Below are 16,608 nucleotides of genomic sequence, written 5' to 3'. Positions count from 1 at the left end.
CTTGAGAACATTAACTCAAATTCTTGAGATCATTAACTCAGGATGGAACTATCTCAGAAAAATTATCAAGGTATCTTGAGAACATTAAATTTTGATCTCGAGAACATTAAATTGAGATCTTGAGAAAATTACCAGGGATTTCGAGAAAGTATCACAGGACTGCAGCATCTCGAGATCTACAAAATTTTGCATGACCTCTTTACTTTCGTAAGTATCTTAACAACCAAGTTATATAAATTACACTAAAATTTCATATTGAGCAGAATGTATTTATTTTATAAAAAAGAATGCACATTGTCTTGTTCATTACAATTTAGTTTAGGCTATATTTGTACTGTATTGTATGGTGTCTGGACAGTTATTGTCAAATGCAGTATTTTTTTTTAATTAATTCCCATCTGTCTGAGCAGGTTTTGTTTGAATATCATTGTAACCAGCAGCTGCCAGGCAGGATACGCCCACATTTTCGAGAGATGGATAAAGAACAAGCTAATTCAGGAAGTTACGGTCCGATATGCGCGAATATCAAAAGGAACCGAGATCTTTGGGTTATAAACTTACATTTCAAGTTTCAACAAAATCGGATAAAAAATTGTGACCTCTTTAAGGGTCCACAACCTTGAAATACCATATTTTTACACTATTTGAGAACAAGGGCGGCCATTTTGTCTGCCAGTTTTGGGCCGATTTTCACGAAATTCGAACTCAGCCGACCTTAGGGTGTAACGGTGATATAAAAATACGGTTTTTTTAATCAGATAAAAATTATGAACTCTATAGGGTCCACAAGCTAAAAACGCAATTTTTCTTACAATCAGGGGCCATAATTCAGGAAGTTAAAGTCCGATATGCGCAAATATCGAAAGGAACCGAGATCTTTGGGCCGATTTTCACGAAAATTCGAACTCAGCCGTCCTTAGGGTGTAACGGTGATATAATAATACGTTTTTTTAAATCAGATAAAAATTATGACCTCTATAGGGTCCACAAGCTAAAAATGCAATCAGGGGCCATAATTCAGGAAGTTACGGTCCGATATCATGAATCTCGAAAGAAACCGAGATCTTTGAGTTATAAACTTACATTTCAAGTTTCAACAAAATCAGATAAAAATTGTGACCTCTATAGGGTCCACAACCTTGATATACCATATTTTTACGCTATTTGAGAACGAACGGCGGCCATTTTGTCTGTCAGCCATCCTTTGGGTTTAACGGTGATATAATAATACGGTTTTTTAAATCAGATAAAAATTATGACCTCTATAGGGTCCACAAGCTAAAAACGCGATTTTTCGTACAATCAGGGGCCATAATTCCGGAAGTTACGTTCCGATATGCGCGAACACGAAAGGAACCGAGATCTTTGGGTTTTAATCATACATTTCAAGTTTAAACTAAATCGGATACAAATTGTGACCTCTACAGTGTTCACAAGCTAAAAACGTGATTTTTGGTACAATCAGGGGCCATAATCCATGAAGTTACAGTCCAATACATGCCAATATCGAAAGGAACCGATATCTTAGGGTGATAAACCTATATTTCAAGTTTCGTTGAAATGGGTTAAAAATTGTGACCTGTAGACTGTTCACAAACAATTGTGGACGGACAGACGTACAGACGGACAGGGGCAATGACAATATACATCCACATGAAAATGTGGGCGTATAAAAATGGGGTGTTCTCACTTTCCCAGCAGCTATTGTTTTCCAGGTAAAATCATTGGACCAGTACTAATTAGGGTAACAATGGTGTTAAAACTATAGTCTTTTTCATATCAATATTAACCACTTTACATAAAAGTTATTTTATTAACAAATTTAGCGTGTACATATATATTTTTCATATCAATATTAACTACTTTACATACAAGTTATTTTATTAACAAATTTAGTATTGTACATGTATATTTAAAATCCGACTTAATGTGATATCGAATTTCCATATTCATATAAAGTCGTCAAACCAGTTCATAATCTTTGTTTTTCATCATGTATTCTTCTGTTTAATTCTATGTATTTTCTTTTCTTTGGACTGCAACGCCTCCATTTCCATATGGTAAAATTTGTATCTCTGTGTAACCCTGTCTGACGTAGTTCTATGAATCTCAAAATATTCGGGTGGTTTGACGATACTTTCTTTAACTTTGAATGCCAACTTTCAACATATTTTTTGGTTGTTCTTGCACCTTCAGTGTAGAAATGGTTCCATAAACTTATATCTACACCTTCGACCCTTTGACATATGAACGAAAAATCAGACAGTGATTTATAGTTCATACATGTCATAGGTTAAATTGAACTGTTTCGTGCAATAATTAAAACAGAGTATAACTCACTAATCTATAACTAATCCCTTATCCGCTTAATTAGTAGGGTTAATCTGCTGGGAAAGTGAGAACAAACCATAAAAATGTCTAAATGTTCATACACAATAGGTGAAATCAAATTTGATAGAGAAATAGAGAATGATTGTTTCACTGAACATCATGCTCCTCATTTAACATTTAGTGCCATACGCTTCTTCTCTTTAATTATCATATTTTTTGACAAATTTAATTGGATATTCTATATATTTCTTTAAATGTCATAGCAATTAGAAAGTGTCTTAAATAACCTAGGTTAATTGACAATGTTATTATAACATGACAGAACAATTAGCATGTCACAGATGTTGAAATACAGGTCTTGGAAACCATTCAAGGTATCTTCTGAAAGCTGTCATTTGGTTTAAGATAGTGATAAATAAGTCAGTAGTTTGTATTAGACATGTTAAATTCTTTTATTTCTATATTTTAGGAGGATGTGATGAGAATAATAAACCACAGGATGTGTTAAAATGTGATCCAGTATGTACAAAACATGCTGATTGTATAGATACAAATGTATGTCAGTGTTTTATTCATTTTAAACCAGTTTATATTAATGGAATTATAACAGATTGTGTAATGGAGGCTAATGATACAGATATTATAGAAACAACTACATTAACATTACCAGGTAAATACACAATGATAAGCTATATTATACTGTATTAAGCTGTTAAAAATTTGCAGTGGCTCAAAGTCCTCGTTTTTTACTCTTTGAAATGTCATATTAGGCATTTTTGATGCATTATATTTTATTACACACAGAATTTAGAAACAATCAAAGAAGTTAATATAAAACCTGGTGATAGAACGTCAAATTTTCATAATATTGTAACAATTTCTTTTGATTTTCGGGCTCATCAAAAGTCCAATAGTGTTTATTTGCTCACATTTACATGTTAAAAGTTAACTTTATTGAATTTTTAACAGGTATTTTGCAGACTCTGCAGAGGCACAATTTTTGTCCAATTCTGATGAAACTTAACATATATTAATTATGTTCAGGATCAAAAGATCTTGAATGAGTTCGATTTTGGTGTACATCGGACCCTCTGATCCAAGTTATGCCTCCTTTTCCAAAAACCTTGAAATGCGATAAAGGTTATATTTTTTAACAGATTTTTTCCAAATTTGGTTTGAAACATTGGGATCTTAAGGGGGTGATCTTTACTGATAATCAGTGTTCCTCGACCTTTTGTTATGGCCCATTATAGCCGAAAAATCGTGTGAATGCAATAGTGGCCACAGTTTTTAACCACACTTTTTCAGATTTGGTGTGAAGGCATTGGATTCCCGACAGAACGAACTCTCCATTCTGGAGTTACCCTTCTTTGCCGAAAAAGTTCTGAACAGATTTATTTCAAATTTGGTCTGCAGTATCGGGGTCATGAGAGGATAAACCCTATCGATAGTTAGCGAGATATTCTGTACTGAAGTTACCCCCCTTTTCCGAAATATACTAAACAGCAAAAAAAGCGTCAGTACGATTTCACAATCAGAAAGGCATTTTAATCTAATCATTCTAGAAAATGACTTACTAAATGGATTAAAGCAATTTTTTGTGAACAGTATTGTAACACATTAGTAATTAATTCATCACAATTCCAAGACATTATGTAACCAGAAGAAACACCAATAGTATCTTATTATTTTATTAAGAATCTACAGAGATAACAATCTCCTAAGTAAGGGAACACAGAAGCAACACCAACTACGGTACCAACCATTCAATGGAACCCTTCGAGGTTGAAATATGGCGTACCACCCTCGAGCTCTTCAGACCCACTGAATACTAATTAGTTGAGCTTCCCTACTGACAAATGTTCATTGGATAAACTGGTCACATGACACCGTATAGTTCACAATGCGCGTAATTTAAATTGACATAATTATAATATAACATAAATTTAAATGGACATAATTATAATATAACATACATGTTAACCTGACTAAGTCGTAAAATAACTTTCCTAAATAATTGACTATCCAAAATATATTACACGTACATAATTAAATCTGAGGGAGTTTAACAATTACTATGGAAGCAGATTGCTATCTTGGTCTATGGACACACGAATTGGAAACAATGTATCTATTGACAGGTTACACATGGCGCTGCGAGCAGGTCATAGATGTCCTCATCAATGCTCGATATAAGATCCCAACCACTAGCTTAATACACAACTCATGTCAACTTCTAAAATCATGTTTTTATATTTTCGCACAACTTAATCTAAAAATATAACAATTAACAAAACCATACAGTTAACTTCTACAATCATTTTTTTCTTTTTTCTATACAAATTTAATCTTAAAATATCTCATTTTTACAAATTTATACAGTCGTTTCTTTATGAACATGAACACTATGCTGTATAACAGATTGGGGCAGTTTATGGGGGTTAGGGTGTTTGCCCGCCGTAGCTCTTGAAGAGTGCCTTACCGTTGTTATCTCAGAAGAGTGGTCTAACTCGGCGAAATTAGAATTATCGGTTTCTGAAGGCACATCACTTACTATTTCACTATGCACATCCTTATCACTATTCACATCTAGCAAAGGCATTTCTATAATTTCCCAACTATCTTCATCAGACGATTTTCCCACTATAATCGGCTAGTTTTACAGAATAAACATTGTTGCTAAATCTATCAACGATCACATATGGCGTGGGGTCCCATTCATCCTGTATTTTATTACGCCCACTGGGGGATGACTTTTCAATAGTACTATGGTTCCGTTATCTATCGGTGCTTCTCTTGTATTGCGATTGTATATTTCTTGTCGCTTATCGGCTTTCTGTTTTAAAATAACTTTGGAGCGTTCGATTGCCCCGGCTCGTTTCTTTTGATGATCAGCGACCCACTCAGTAACGCAACCACTGACAGATAAATGTTCGTCCTCTCTCAGTTTAAATATAGCATCTATTGGTAAGGTGGGTTCCCGTCCAAATAGTAAATAGTAGGGAGAATGGCCTGTTGACGCATGGGGAGTGATTTTATACATATAAACAAGTTCTTGTAAGTAATCCGGCCAATGCAATTTCTTCTCCGGTGACAGTGATTTCAACAGATTATGCATAGTCCTGTTGAACCGTTCGCATTGTCCATTGCCTTGTATGGAAGCCTATAACTACCATTCATAATTTCTACTTTTCGCCTCTTCAGAACACGAAAGTCGAAAAGTAGAAGTTACGACAAAATGTGAGGCGACAAGACGCTATACAAGCCAAAATCAACTCGAAAATAGGAAATTAAGAAATAACACACTGCGCTATAAGCGACCTATGATCTGTCGTACTGTCGACTTTTCGACTTTTCGACTTTTCGCCTAGAAAGTTATTGTAGTCTCTGTCTTCCAGGTCACATTTGAATACGCGCAATTCCCTTTAACAAAAATGTCTGTGTGATAGAGTCTAGTTGGTAAATGAAAATGCGTGCTGAGCGAGACCGCTGCTGAGCGAGGCCGTATGTCAGTCAATTTGATTGACAGTTCGATATACGGCCTTGATATTACTTTTAGTTGTGGTTAAAATGAGAGTTTGGATCTCCCTGCACCCGTTTCTTATGTTTATATCTTGTAAAAATTTTCTCCATTAATTTCAATACTTGAATGTTAATATAAATGATGAATATTATCTTATATCTAGTAGGCAAACCCATCACCCTATCTCACAGAGAATCTAAACAGGCTCGCTGTATCGTAGTTGCAAAAATGAGATGTTCGATCTTCCACTAAATCGTTAAATCCCCCCACCCACCCACCCACTCTCTCTCTGTCTCTCTCTGTCTCTCTCTCTCTCTCATTTTTATTTTATATATCTCAGAAATAGTAAATTCCATCGCACTGTACTACATATAGAACCCCCAATCGGCCTCGCAATGCAGTCAGTCTTTTTCTTTTCTTTAAAAGATTTGGGGGATATTTTTTCAATTGATTTTGATAAAATAATCATATTTCTTTCGAACGTTAAATACGTATATTAAGGACATTATACTATATTATATCCCAGAAACATGGAAATTTATCATCCAATATCGCGTATAGAGCCTAATCGGCCTCGCTATGCATGAAGTATACAATCGGACTCGCTTAGCAGTTGGACTTTTTCTTAATTTTGGAAGATTATAAAGTATTTCTATGAATTAAATTTCATAGCAAAATTATATTTAAGTGATTGTATTATATAAATTAAGAATAATATCACAGAAATAGCGGAATTCATCGCACTATACCATATAAAGTACACAATTGGCTTTGCTTAGCAGTGGGACTTTTTCTTATGTTTAAAAGATTTGGGGGATATTTTTTCAATTGATTTTGATAAAATAATCATATTTCTTTCGAGCGTTTTACGTATATTAAGGACATTATACTATATATCCCAGAAACACGGAAATTCATCACCAAATATCGCGTATAGAGCCTAATCGGCCTCGATATGCATGAAGTATAAAATCGGCCTCGCTTAGCAGTGGGACTTTTTCTTAATTTTGAAAGATTATAAAGTATTTCTATGAATTAATTTTCATAGAAAGAAAACAATATTTAAGTGATTGCTTTTTATAAATTAAGAATTGTATCTTATATATATATCACAGAAATAGCGGAATTCGTTGCACTATACCATATGAAGTATACAATCGGCCTCGCTTAGCAGTGGGACCTTGTCTTAATTTTGAAAGATTATGAAGTATTTCTATGAATTAATTTCCATAGAAAAATTATATTTAAGTGATTGTATTATATAAATTAAGAATAATATCATGTATATCACAGAAATAGCGGAATTCATCGCATTATACAACATGAAGTATACAATCGGCCTCGCTTATCAGTGGGACTTTTTCTTAAGTTTTGAAAGATTATAAAGTATTTCTATGAACTAAATTTCATAGAAAAATTATATTTAAGTGATTGTATTATATAAATTAAGAATAATATCACAGAAATAGCGGAATTCATCGCGCTATTCCACATGAAGTAGACAACCGGCCTCGCTTAGCAGTCAGCCCTTTTCTTATACGATTAAAAGATTTGCGGATATTTTTTCAATTGATTTCCATAAAATAATGATATTTCTTTCTAATGTGTTACGTATATTAAGCACACTATCTTATATATCCCAGGAACACGGAAATACATCATCCAATACCGCGTATAGAGCCTAATCGGCCTCGCTGGGACTTTTTCTTAATTTTGAAAGGTTATAAAATATTTCTATGTATTATATAAATTAAACATGCATTATGCAAGAGCTAAATTTGCATATTCTATGTCTTTCTTTAGACCTAAAATGTTATATAAACTATTAATTAGACATTGATTAACGTATCCAGACTATAATCAACGCTAGCCTGCGATATTTGTTGGATTATTATCCGATTTGCTGCATAACTTTCCTTCTCGATTTAACGAGTAAGTGGATAATCGAAACTATGATTTTTGTCGAACAGACTTTAGTAATAATCCTTATAAGACAAATAGAAGTAGATTTCACAAATTAAAAACACTTATATGGATATACTACTTCTGAATTTATTAACATGCTACGTTTCGATACACATACAGATATCGTTATCAAGCAAATAATGATTTATAACAAAAATGTGGTGCAATATATAGTTAACAATTGGAAACCATGTAACAGATTAATCAATAATTAAGAATAAACAAGATGAGAGAAGTAATAATATGGATAAACAATTACAAAGGATTAACCCTTTCACTGCGTATACCCGGTAGTACCGGGTATTATAAAATGTCGGTAAAATGCCCGTACCCGGTATTACCGTGTACTCAGTAAAGCCCTCGCTAAAATTAGTACCGTAACTGCAAGTGCCATCTATTGTATTTTCTATACACTAGAACATATTTCCACGTGTTTCAAAGCAGCAAACCGTAAAATGGCGGAGTGCATTGTGACAACGTAGACGATGCACTCTCGACAAAGTCGTGAATGACGTCTTGCTGACCAACATGTGGACAATTTCGAGGCGGGTGATACACATAATTCGTTTCCAGTTACTTGATAATGATAGTAGTCAGGACAGTGATTGGTATTATGAAGTGTGTGATTTGTTGCGCGACGTTCTGCCCATGGCTAGCTATGTCTCCCGTGCATGATGAACAAGCCCAATGTGAACACGATAGCCCTGTGTCTGCAGTAGATTCTGACAATAATTCTGATGTTGATAATAATGCTGGCCTGCTGGATCGTAAAATACGTAGGTAATTCCTGATTCCCGAATGTGTAGATCTATTGACTGACTATATTGATAATGATATGGGACTTGGGGATGAAAGTGAAAGTGAAAGTAAAAACAAGGTATTGCAATCCGCACGTGGTCATGGCAGCGGGAGACGTGATGCGCGTGTTCGCAGCGGCATTGCTCATGGCTGCTATTGATATTTTTGTTCATTTTATATATCTTTATCAAAATCCAGTAAAAAAAACAATATCTTTTAAGTATTTCATGGAGAAAAATTCATTTTCGTGTTAGCTTTAGTGTGAAATGAGAAATCCAAAATGGCCGCCATGACGTCACGTGACTACATTATTATGCAAATTTCCAAAATTCTATTTTTTCCTCTTAGCCCAACCTCATGCCCATCCCAACAGACAAAAAGATTTTTCATAAAAGCTTCCATAAGTACTGCTTGGCATTCAGTTCCAACCTCCCTTTTTTCCTCAAAAAAGGGTCTAGCACAGGCAGTGGATTTACGTCTAGCATTGAAAGGGTTAACAAATTGAAAGCTTGTAATGTATTGATAACAATTATTATATTAACAATAAATAGTCCTTTCTAAACTCGACCTTCAAATAAAATGGGAGCGACTTAAACAAGAAAGAGGCGGGGCTTACATCTGCCTCACTCGTCAGAATCGTAAAAATCGGTCTCGCTCAGCACGCTTTTTCATTTACCAACTAGACTCTATCACACAGACATTTTTGTTAAAGGGAATTGCGCGTATTCAAATGTGACCTGGAAGACAGAGACTACAATAACTTCCTAGGTGAAAAGTAGAAAAGTCGAAAAGTCGACAGTACGACAGATCATAGGTCGCTAATAGCGCAGTGTGTTAATTTCCTAATTTCTACTTTTCGAAATGCATTTTGGCTTGTATAGCGTGTTGGCGCCTACTTACTGACAAGACGGTATACAAGCCAAAATGCAAGTCGAAAAGTAGAAATTAAGAAAAAACGGGGGCGCTATTATCGCGGTGTGTTATTTCTTAATTTCCTATTTTTGAGTTGATTTTGGCTTTTATACCGTCTTGTCGCCTCACATTTTGTCGTAACTTCTACTTTTCGACTTTCGTGTTCTGAAGAGGCGAAAAGTAGAAATTATGAATGGTAGTTATAGGCTTCCATAGCCTTGGGCATGATACGGAGTAGTTCTACTTTTTTTTATATTATAAAGGCCACATAATTCCTGGATGACTTTCCCTTCGAAATTCCTACCATTATCACTGTGTAATCTGTTGGGTATACCAAATTTGTAAAACCACTCGTGAACCAGAACTTTGGCCACGGTCGTCACTTTCTGGTCTTTTATTGGAACGGCTTGTGTAAATTTGGTGAACAAATCGGTCATCACCAGAACATTTTCTTTTCCTGATGACGATTTTTCTAAAAGTGTAAAATCAATAGCATGGATCTGAAGAGGGTGGGACGTTGATAGACTCCCTATTGATGGTTTAATCTTTGGCATGGGTGATTTGGACAGTATACAACGTTCACACTTCTGAACATACTCTTTAATCACATCTACCATCCCTGGCCAGTAAAAGCGTTTACGAACTAATGCTGTAGTCCTTTCTATCCCCTGATGACCAGCAGCATCATGTAAATTCTCTAATACAATAGCCTGTAGTTTAAGTGGTAGAAGAAGTTGAGAGATCTCTCCTAACATTGAATCGTTAACTAGTTTATACAAAACTTGGTTCTTAAAGGCAAACTGTTCCCACTTTCCTATCAGCTGTTTCACTGCCCTACTTTCAAACCGGAGTTGCCGAGAGTTAGGTTTGATCCCTTGCCTATACCAATACAATAGTCTGCCTAAAAGCGGATCTTCGCACTGCATCTTTACAAGATCGGCGGTTTCGAATTCCGGAAATACTTTATGCGATACAACATTCGCATTCTGCACGCAACTATAAGCCTGTAATGTGGAAGGTTGAATTAACATTGATGGAAGTATAAAGTTCATGGTCGACGTTTTCGTAACATATGATAATATTTCTTCCACGTTGCATTCGTTTAGGCGCTTTCGACTTAAGGAATCCGCCGCTACATTTGTCTTACTGGAGCAACAAATGTCTATAGTAGCTAGCTAGTCCCAAAAAAGATCTCAATTCCTTTTCTGATTCGGGCGTTCTCCACTTGGCGATGCTCTTGGTTTTCTCTGGATCTGTAGACACCCCTTGTTCAGATACGATATGTCCGAGATATTTGACCTGATTTTGGAAAAAATTACATTTTGACAATTTTAACTTAAGACCATTGGCGGATAAACGTTCAAATACAATGTTTAGACAAGCTAAATGCTCTTCGAAAGTCTTACTAAAAACTAAAATATCGTCCAAGTAAATTATGAGGATATCAAAATTTTTATCCCCTAAGCACGCTTCCATCAAACGCTGAAATGTCACAGGGCTATTACACAAGCCCATAGGTAGTCTTCTATATTCATATAACCCCCCTGTACCAATACTAAAAGCGGTCTTGTGCTGGTCGTCTTCATCGATTGCTACTTGGTAAAAGTCAAGGGAACTAAAATATTTTAATCCGTATAATGTGTCCAAAGCCTCCTCTATGCGGGGTATTGGATAAGCATTTTTAATTGTTTTATTATTTAGTTGTCGAATGGTGTCATCTTTTTTTCGTACAATAACAGCAGGTGCAGCGTAAGGACTTGTGCTTGGTTGAATGATGTGTTGTTGAAGCAAGTTTTGTAGGTGGGACCGTACCTCGTTGATCTGATGTGGTGGTATTCTCCTATATGGTACTTTAACTGAGATTTCATCTGTTGTAAAGATTCAGTGTTTTACCAACTCAGTGTAACCAATATCCTTATCTCCACAGCAAAATACATCCCGATGAGTCATAAATAGTTTCTTTACGTTCTCCCACTGGTCAGAGTCCAAATTTGGTTCTGTCAAGGTTCAATCCGACCGGCAAGTCCCCGTCTGCATTTAACTCTGGAGATTTAAACTCAAATTTAGTAGACAGAATAGAAACACATATTTCCCGTTCATTTATTTCTATGTTGTAATCGGTGGTGGGTTCCACGACAGAATCTACATGGTGTGAGGTACCTATGTTAAGGACCCGCACAGGGACCTGCCCGTTTATAACATTGGCATAGGTATTGATGACCATAATATGCCTTGGCAGGCTACCATTGGAGTTTTCTATCTTGAATTGCTGCTGAATAGGGTTGATTTCTTGGGCCTTGTTTGACAGTACATAAGACTGCCATCATCGAATTTGCAGGAATCCTTACTGGTGATCTTCTGGCCACCTTAACGAAACTAATCTTATCACATGACGATGCTGCCATTCTGTACAGGGTAGTTAATCTTTCTATCGCGTCATTTTCAGGGAAATTGTGTAACTGGTTCTCCAGTAGACATAAAATATTACAGCCAATCAACCCAGGGCATTTTTGTTTCTTCTCCTGCCCATTGTATGTTTCTGGATCTTTAACGACAAGGAATCCGGCCCTTGGAATATTTTTTCCATGTATCGTCAGATTAACTTCAATATATCCGTGGTGTAAGGGATTGGTAAATCATTAGCACCCGTGACCTTCATCCACTTGGTAATATCATGTAAGCGGGGCTTTCCTTCAAGTAAGTTGTTGAAAAATGTTTCTGTAATAGTAGAGACCTGAGAGCATGTATCGACTAAAGACCGAAGTGGCTTTCCCTCGATAAATGTGTTTACTTCTAGACAGGTCCCTATCGCGTTTTCTGCTATTTCGAATTTGGTTAAGTTGGAGTCTTCTAAATCCCTCTCTGTATCCTTACTTCCCACTACTCGACTCACAGTAGGGGAAGGGGTTAGTTTCCCAAATTCTGCGACGACCTTCCTTGACCCGTGGGTGCCTGATTTGGAGGTGGAAAGGACCGCTGAAAAGATGGGACAAAAGAACGTCTCAGATCTCGGTAGGTGTTCTCTGAGTATGGTCTTAATTCGCCACGTCTATAATTTTGAAAGCTGTTTCCTCTTGCGTAGGATGCTTCCTCATACTGCCTACTACCAGGAATTTCTGATGATGGACATTGGTTTATCTTGTGACCAACGTCCCCACACTTGAAACATTGTATACTGCTGTATTGCAGTCTTGAGGGATCCCTAGAAAATGTTGGTCTGGTGGCACCACTCCGTTCAAATCTGTCCAGCTGTGCTTGTTGTCTCTGGTAAGCATTTCCTGTCGGGTTTTCAATAAGGTAACCATTTCGTTCATTCCCTCCATATCAGACGGCTTGGTTGCTACTAAAAGATCTTGGTGTACTTCTTCCTGGCTCCTAATACAAGCGCTAGCCCTAAATCGATCACCATCCTCCATCCACGTCAACACTGAGTCCCTAAAACTTTCAAAGGTAATATCGGGGTTATCTACTGAAAATTTCCGGAGTTCACGATGAAGTTGCGCATCCCTAACCCCGTCGATTAAACGTTCTTTCAAAATTAAATTTCTATCACCTATAGCCTTGTTATCTTTCTTTATGACACAATCAAGCAGTTTCATCAAAGTCAATGAATACACCTGCAACGATTCCCTTCACGCTGATTCCTCTGATAGAATACTTGCTGTAAATGAGCCACTGATTCGGGCATTTTATACATGGATTCTAGTATCTTAATAATTCTATCTGACGAATCCCGTGAATCCTGTGGACGCATCCTAACCTTGTCCTTCGCCTCCCCTGATAAATTATCTAACAAAAATTCTACTTTAGAAGGTTCAGTATTATTATAATTGTTCAAATTCTGATGCACATCTTCTAGCCAATCAGAAAAATCAATACCTTTTGAAAACTGCCCACTAAATTTTTCAATCTTTCTTTCTTTTGTGACTTTTGTCTTCCTCTCTTCTTGTAAAGTCAACATCTCTGCCTTTAATCTCCCGAGTTCACCCCGATGCTGTTCCACCACTTCTTCCATAGCTCGATGTTGTAGTTGTAGCCTCTGATGTTATGTAGTGTTGTCTCTGTAATCCTATCGGCGACGCCAAGTTGTAACCAGAAGAAACACCAATAGTATCTTATTAGTTTATTAGGAATCTACAGAGACAACAATCTCCTAAGTAAGGGAACACAGAAGCAACACCAACTACGGTACCAACCATTCAATGGAACCCTTCGAGGTTGAAATATGGCATACCACCCTCGAGCTCTTCAGACCCACTGAATACTAATTAGTGAGCTTCCCTACTGACAAATGTTCATTGGATAAACTGGTCACATGACACCGTATAGTTCACAATGCGCGAAATTTAAATGGACATAACTATAATATAACATAAATTTAAATGGACATAATTATAATATAACATACATGTACATGTAAACCTGACTAAGTCGTAAAATAACTTTCCTAAATAATTGACTATCCAAAATATGTTACACGTACATAATTAAATTCGAGGGAGTTGAACAATTACTATGGAAGCAGATTGCTATCTTGGTCTATGGAAACACGAATTGGAAACAATGTATCTATTGACAGGTTACAATTATGAGAAGGTTTAGAGTCTGTACACATTCTATACATCAGCAACTGGTGTGTCCACCGCAAGTGTCAATAATAGCAGCGCAGCGTCTGTACATGGAGTGGACCAGACGATTGATGAACAACATTGGTACCTGGAACAACACTCTCAGAAAAGCCATCCATCGGCTGTGTTTGGTCTCGGTCTTTGGTCTCCTCTGAAATTCATCCCAAAGATGTTCAATCGGGTTTAAGTCCGGACTAAGAGCTGGCCAGTGCATAACGTTGACACCGTTCTGCTGCAAAAAGTCCCGAGTAACGCTGGCGGTGTGGACACAGGCGTTGTCATGCTGGACGTGCGAAATGTGGTATGATGTCGCGCTCAACTGTGATGCCGTCTCCTCTCCCTAGACCAAGATTTCGGAACACCACAGGACCCACTCTCTGGTTCAGGCCGATTCCACCCCAAACCATAATGCTTGGACCTCCCAATGAGTCTCGTTCCATGACACATTGGTCAGAATAACGCTGGCCATGTTCACGCCATATTCTGGTCCTGCCATCTGCAGTTGACACCGACTCCCATCTGTGAACAGAACAGTTCTCCATTGCCTGTGTTGTTGGGCAAACTGTAGACATTCACGTTGATGGCGAAGGGTGAGGATGTTCTACGGCAATGGATGTTCTCTCTGGTGAGACGTCGGCGCACTGTATCAGTACTGATGGGTGTTCCGTGTGTTCCCACTGTCCGACGTGCTGTCTCAGATGCCTGTGTGAAGGGATTCTGCCCGTGCTGTCGCACAACATGGCGGTCTTATCCCCTTGTGGTGACCCTTGGTCTACCAGTTCGGGGGCCATCATCCGTGGTGTTGGTGGCCCGAAAGCGTTGCTTAAGCCTGTAGATGGTCCGAACATTGACCTGGAAGTGATTGGCAACGGCTTGGGCAGTGTGGCCAGCGCCGAGTCTTCCAAGCGCTGGTTTCCTCTGAGCTGTCGTGAGTCGTGGCATGCTGCTGACGTTGTAGTGTGAATAATTCAACCAGGCAGTGATGGGATTTCAAAATTTTTCTTGCAGACTTTTTACCCAAAATAAAGGGGCAAAACTCTTATCGTTATTTAAGCAGACGGATTCATACCACAATTGAAAATCACGGGTCAACATATTCAAATCCTGTACGTAATAAAAATAGGTGAACCTCGCTATTTTCCATATTTAATTCCTGTACGGTATACAAATTTATGTCAGTAACAATCCTACAAAATAACTCATTTTCGTAATACATTGAATTAAAGCTTGCCGATCCTGCTTCAGCATCAAATTCACAATAGTAGGCCTAATATTCCTGCAAAATTATGTGTCTTCGTTTATACGGCAGCAAATGAATGCAGAACTTCCTGAATAAGAATCATTTTCTTCTTTATAAAATGTCAACAAAATATTCAAATCCGCACGTAATAAAATAAGAACACCTCACTATTTTTCATATTCAGTTCCCGTATGGTATTCAAATTTATGCCAGTAATGTTACTATAAAATCACGTGTTTTCGTAATATGATAGAATGAAAGCTTGCCGATTCGTACCTACTTGTAAAAAGGCATAGCTTCCTTCAGCGTAAGGCGTATGTGACTCATAGCACATAGCTTCATCGTAAGCACTGCCTTGTAAGCGATTTTCATTCGGCAATCGGGATCGCGGAAGAGTGTCACTGTTGATGAGAATTTCTTTATGGAATCTTAAAAGACGTAAAAGATATCGCAGACATCTAAGACTAGTTTATACATGCTATTGGTTGGGATATACTGTGATTAAAATTTCCGACAAGTCAATGTAGAAACCACTAGGTAAACACGTAGATTAAAATTATAATCACTCTCATTGGTTTGATGAATAGTCCGACAAAGGGGAAGCAATGACTTCTGTTTAAGATTAGATTGATGAATTGTCTGATAAAAGATTAAGTCAGTCAATCTGCCAGATTAAGCAGTTAATCAAGGTAGGTGTATAGACAGTATAAATACGTTGATCTCTTAATTACCTAATCGATCCAGCCTATTATTAACGATAATCGGGTTGAGTGGTAGCTATACTATACACTCAGTACACTATATTAATTTTGGAATTTTGAATATTATTCACCATATCTTGATGTCCGATTGGGCATATTCCAGGTCAGACAATTTTGGACGTTCGGAAAATAGCGTCAGACATGTCCGGAATATACAGGCGAAATCCCATTACTGCAACCAGGTATGGGGGTGCATTTTATAGGGCTGGTCCCGGTGAACAGCACGTGCAGCATGAGTTACATGAAAGTCATGGAGAACACATTACCATCTCAGAATCAGGTTGCGTTTTTGAGAACATTTCCTGGGTTCAATTCTGTGTTTGGGAAGGACCCTTATTGCTCAGGTAAAGTTGGAGATGTGGTCACAAATATACAATAAAAACATTTGGCAAGTTTTATGCAATGCGTCTATTCAGAGTAACATAGCAACCTGACGTTTCTTTTGCTGCT

The 16,608-nt window shown here is 37.2% G+C and overlaps 1 protein-coding gene across 2 annotated transcripts in view; it reads left to right on the top strand.

The window, feature by feature from the left end:
* The window catches only part of LOC126821229 (thrombospondin type-1 domain-containing protein 7A-like), a 241,053-nt gene that overhangs the window by 169,315 nt on the left and 55,130 nt on the right, over positions 1 to 16,608 (top strand). For both annotated transcript variants that reach the window (XM_056101468.1, XM_056101467.1), the window contains exon 23: positions 2,801 to 3,001. In XM_056101468.1, the coding sequence (XP_055957443.1) occupies positions 2,801 to 3,001 (201 nt within the window). The remainder of the gene's footprint in view (positions 1 to 2,800; positions 3,002 to 16,608) is intronic.

Source organism: Patella vulgata, chromosome 5, assembly GCF_932274485.2.
Source record: "Patella vulgata chromosome 5, xgPatVulg1.2, whole genome shotgun sequence".
NCBI lineage: Eukaryota > Metazoa > Mollusca > Gastropoda > Patellidae > Patella > Patella vulgata.
The sequence above is the reverse complement of the archived record's forward strand: the minus strand, read 5'-3'. Positions and strand labels throughout refer to the sequence as shown.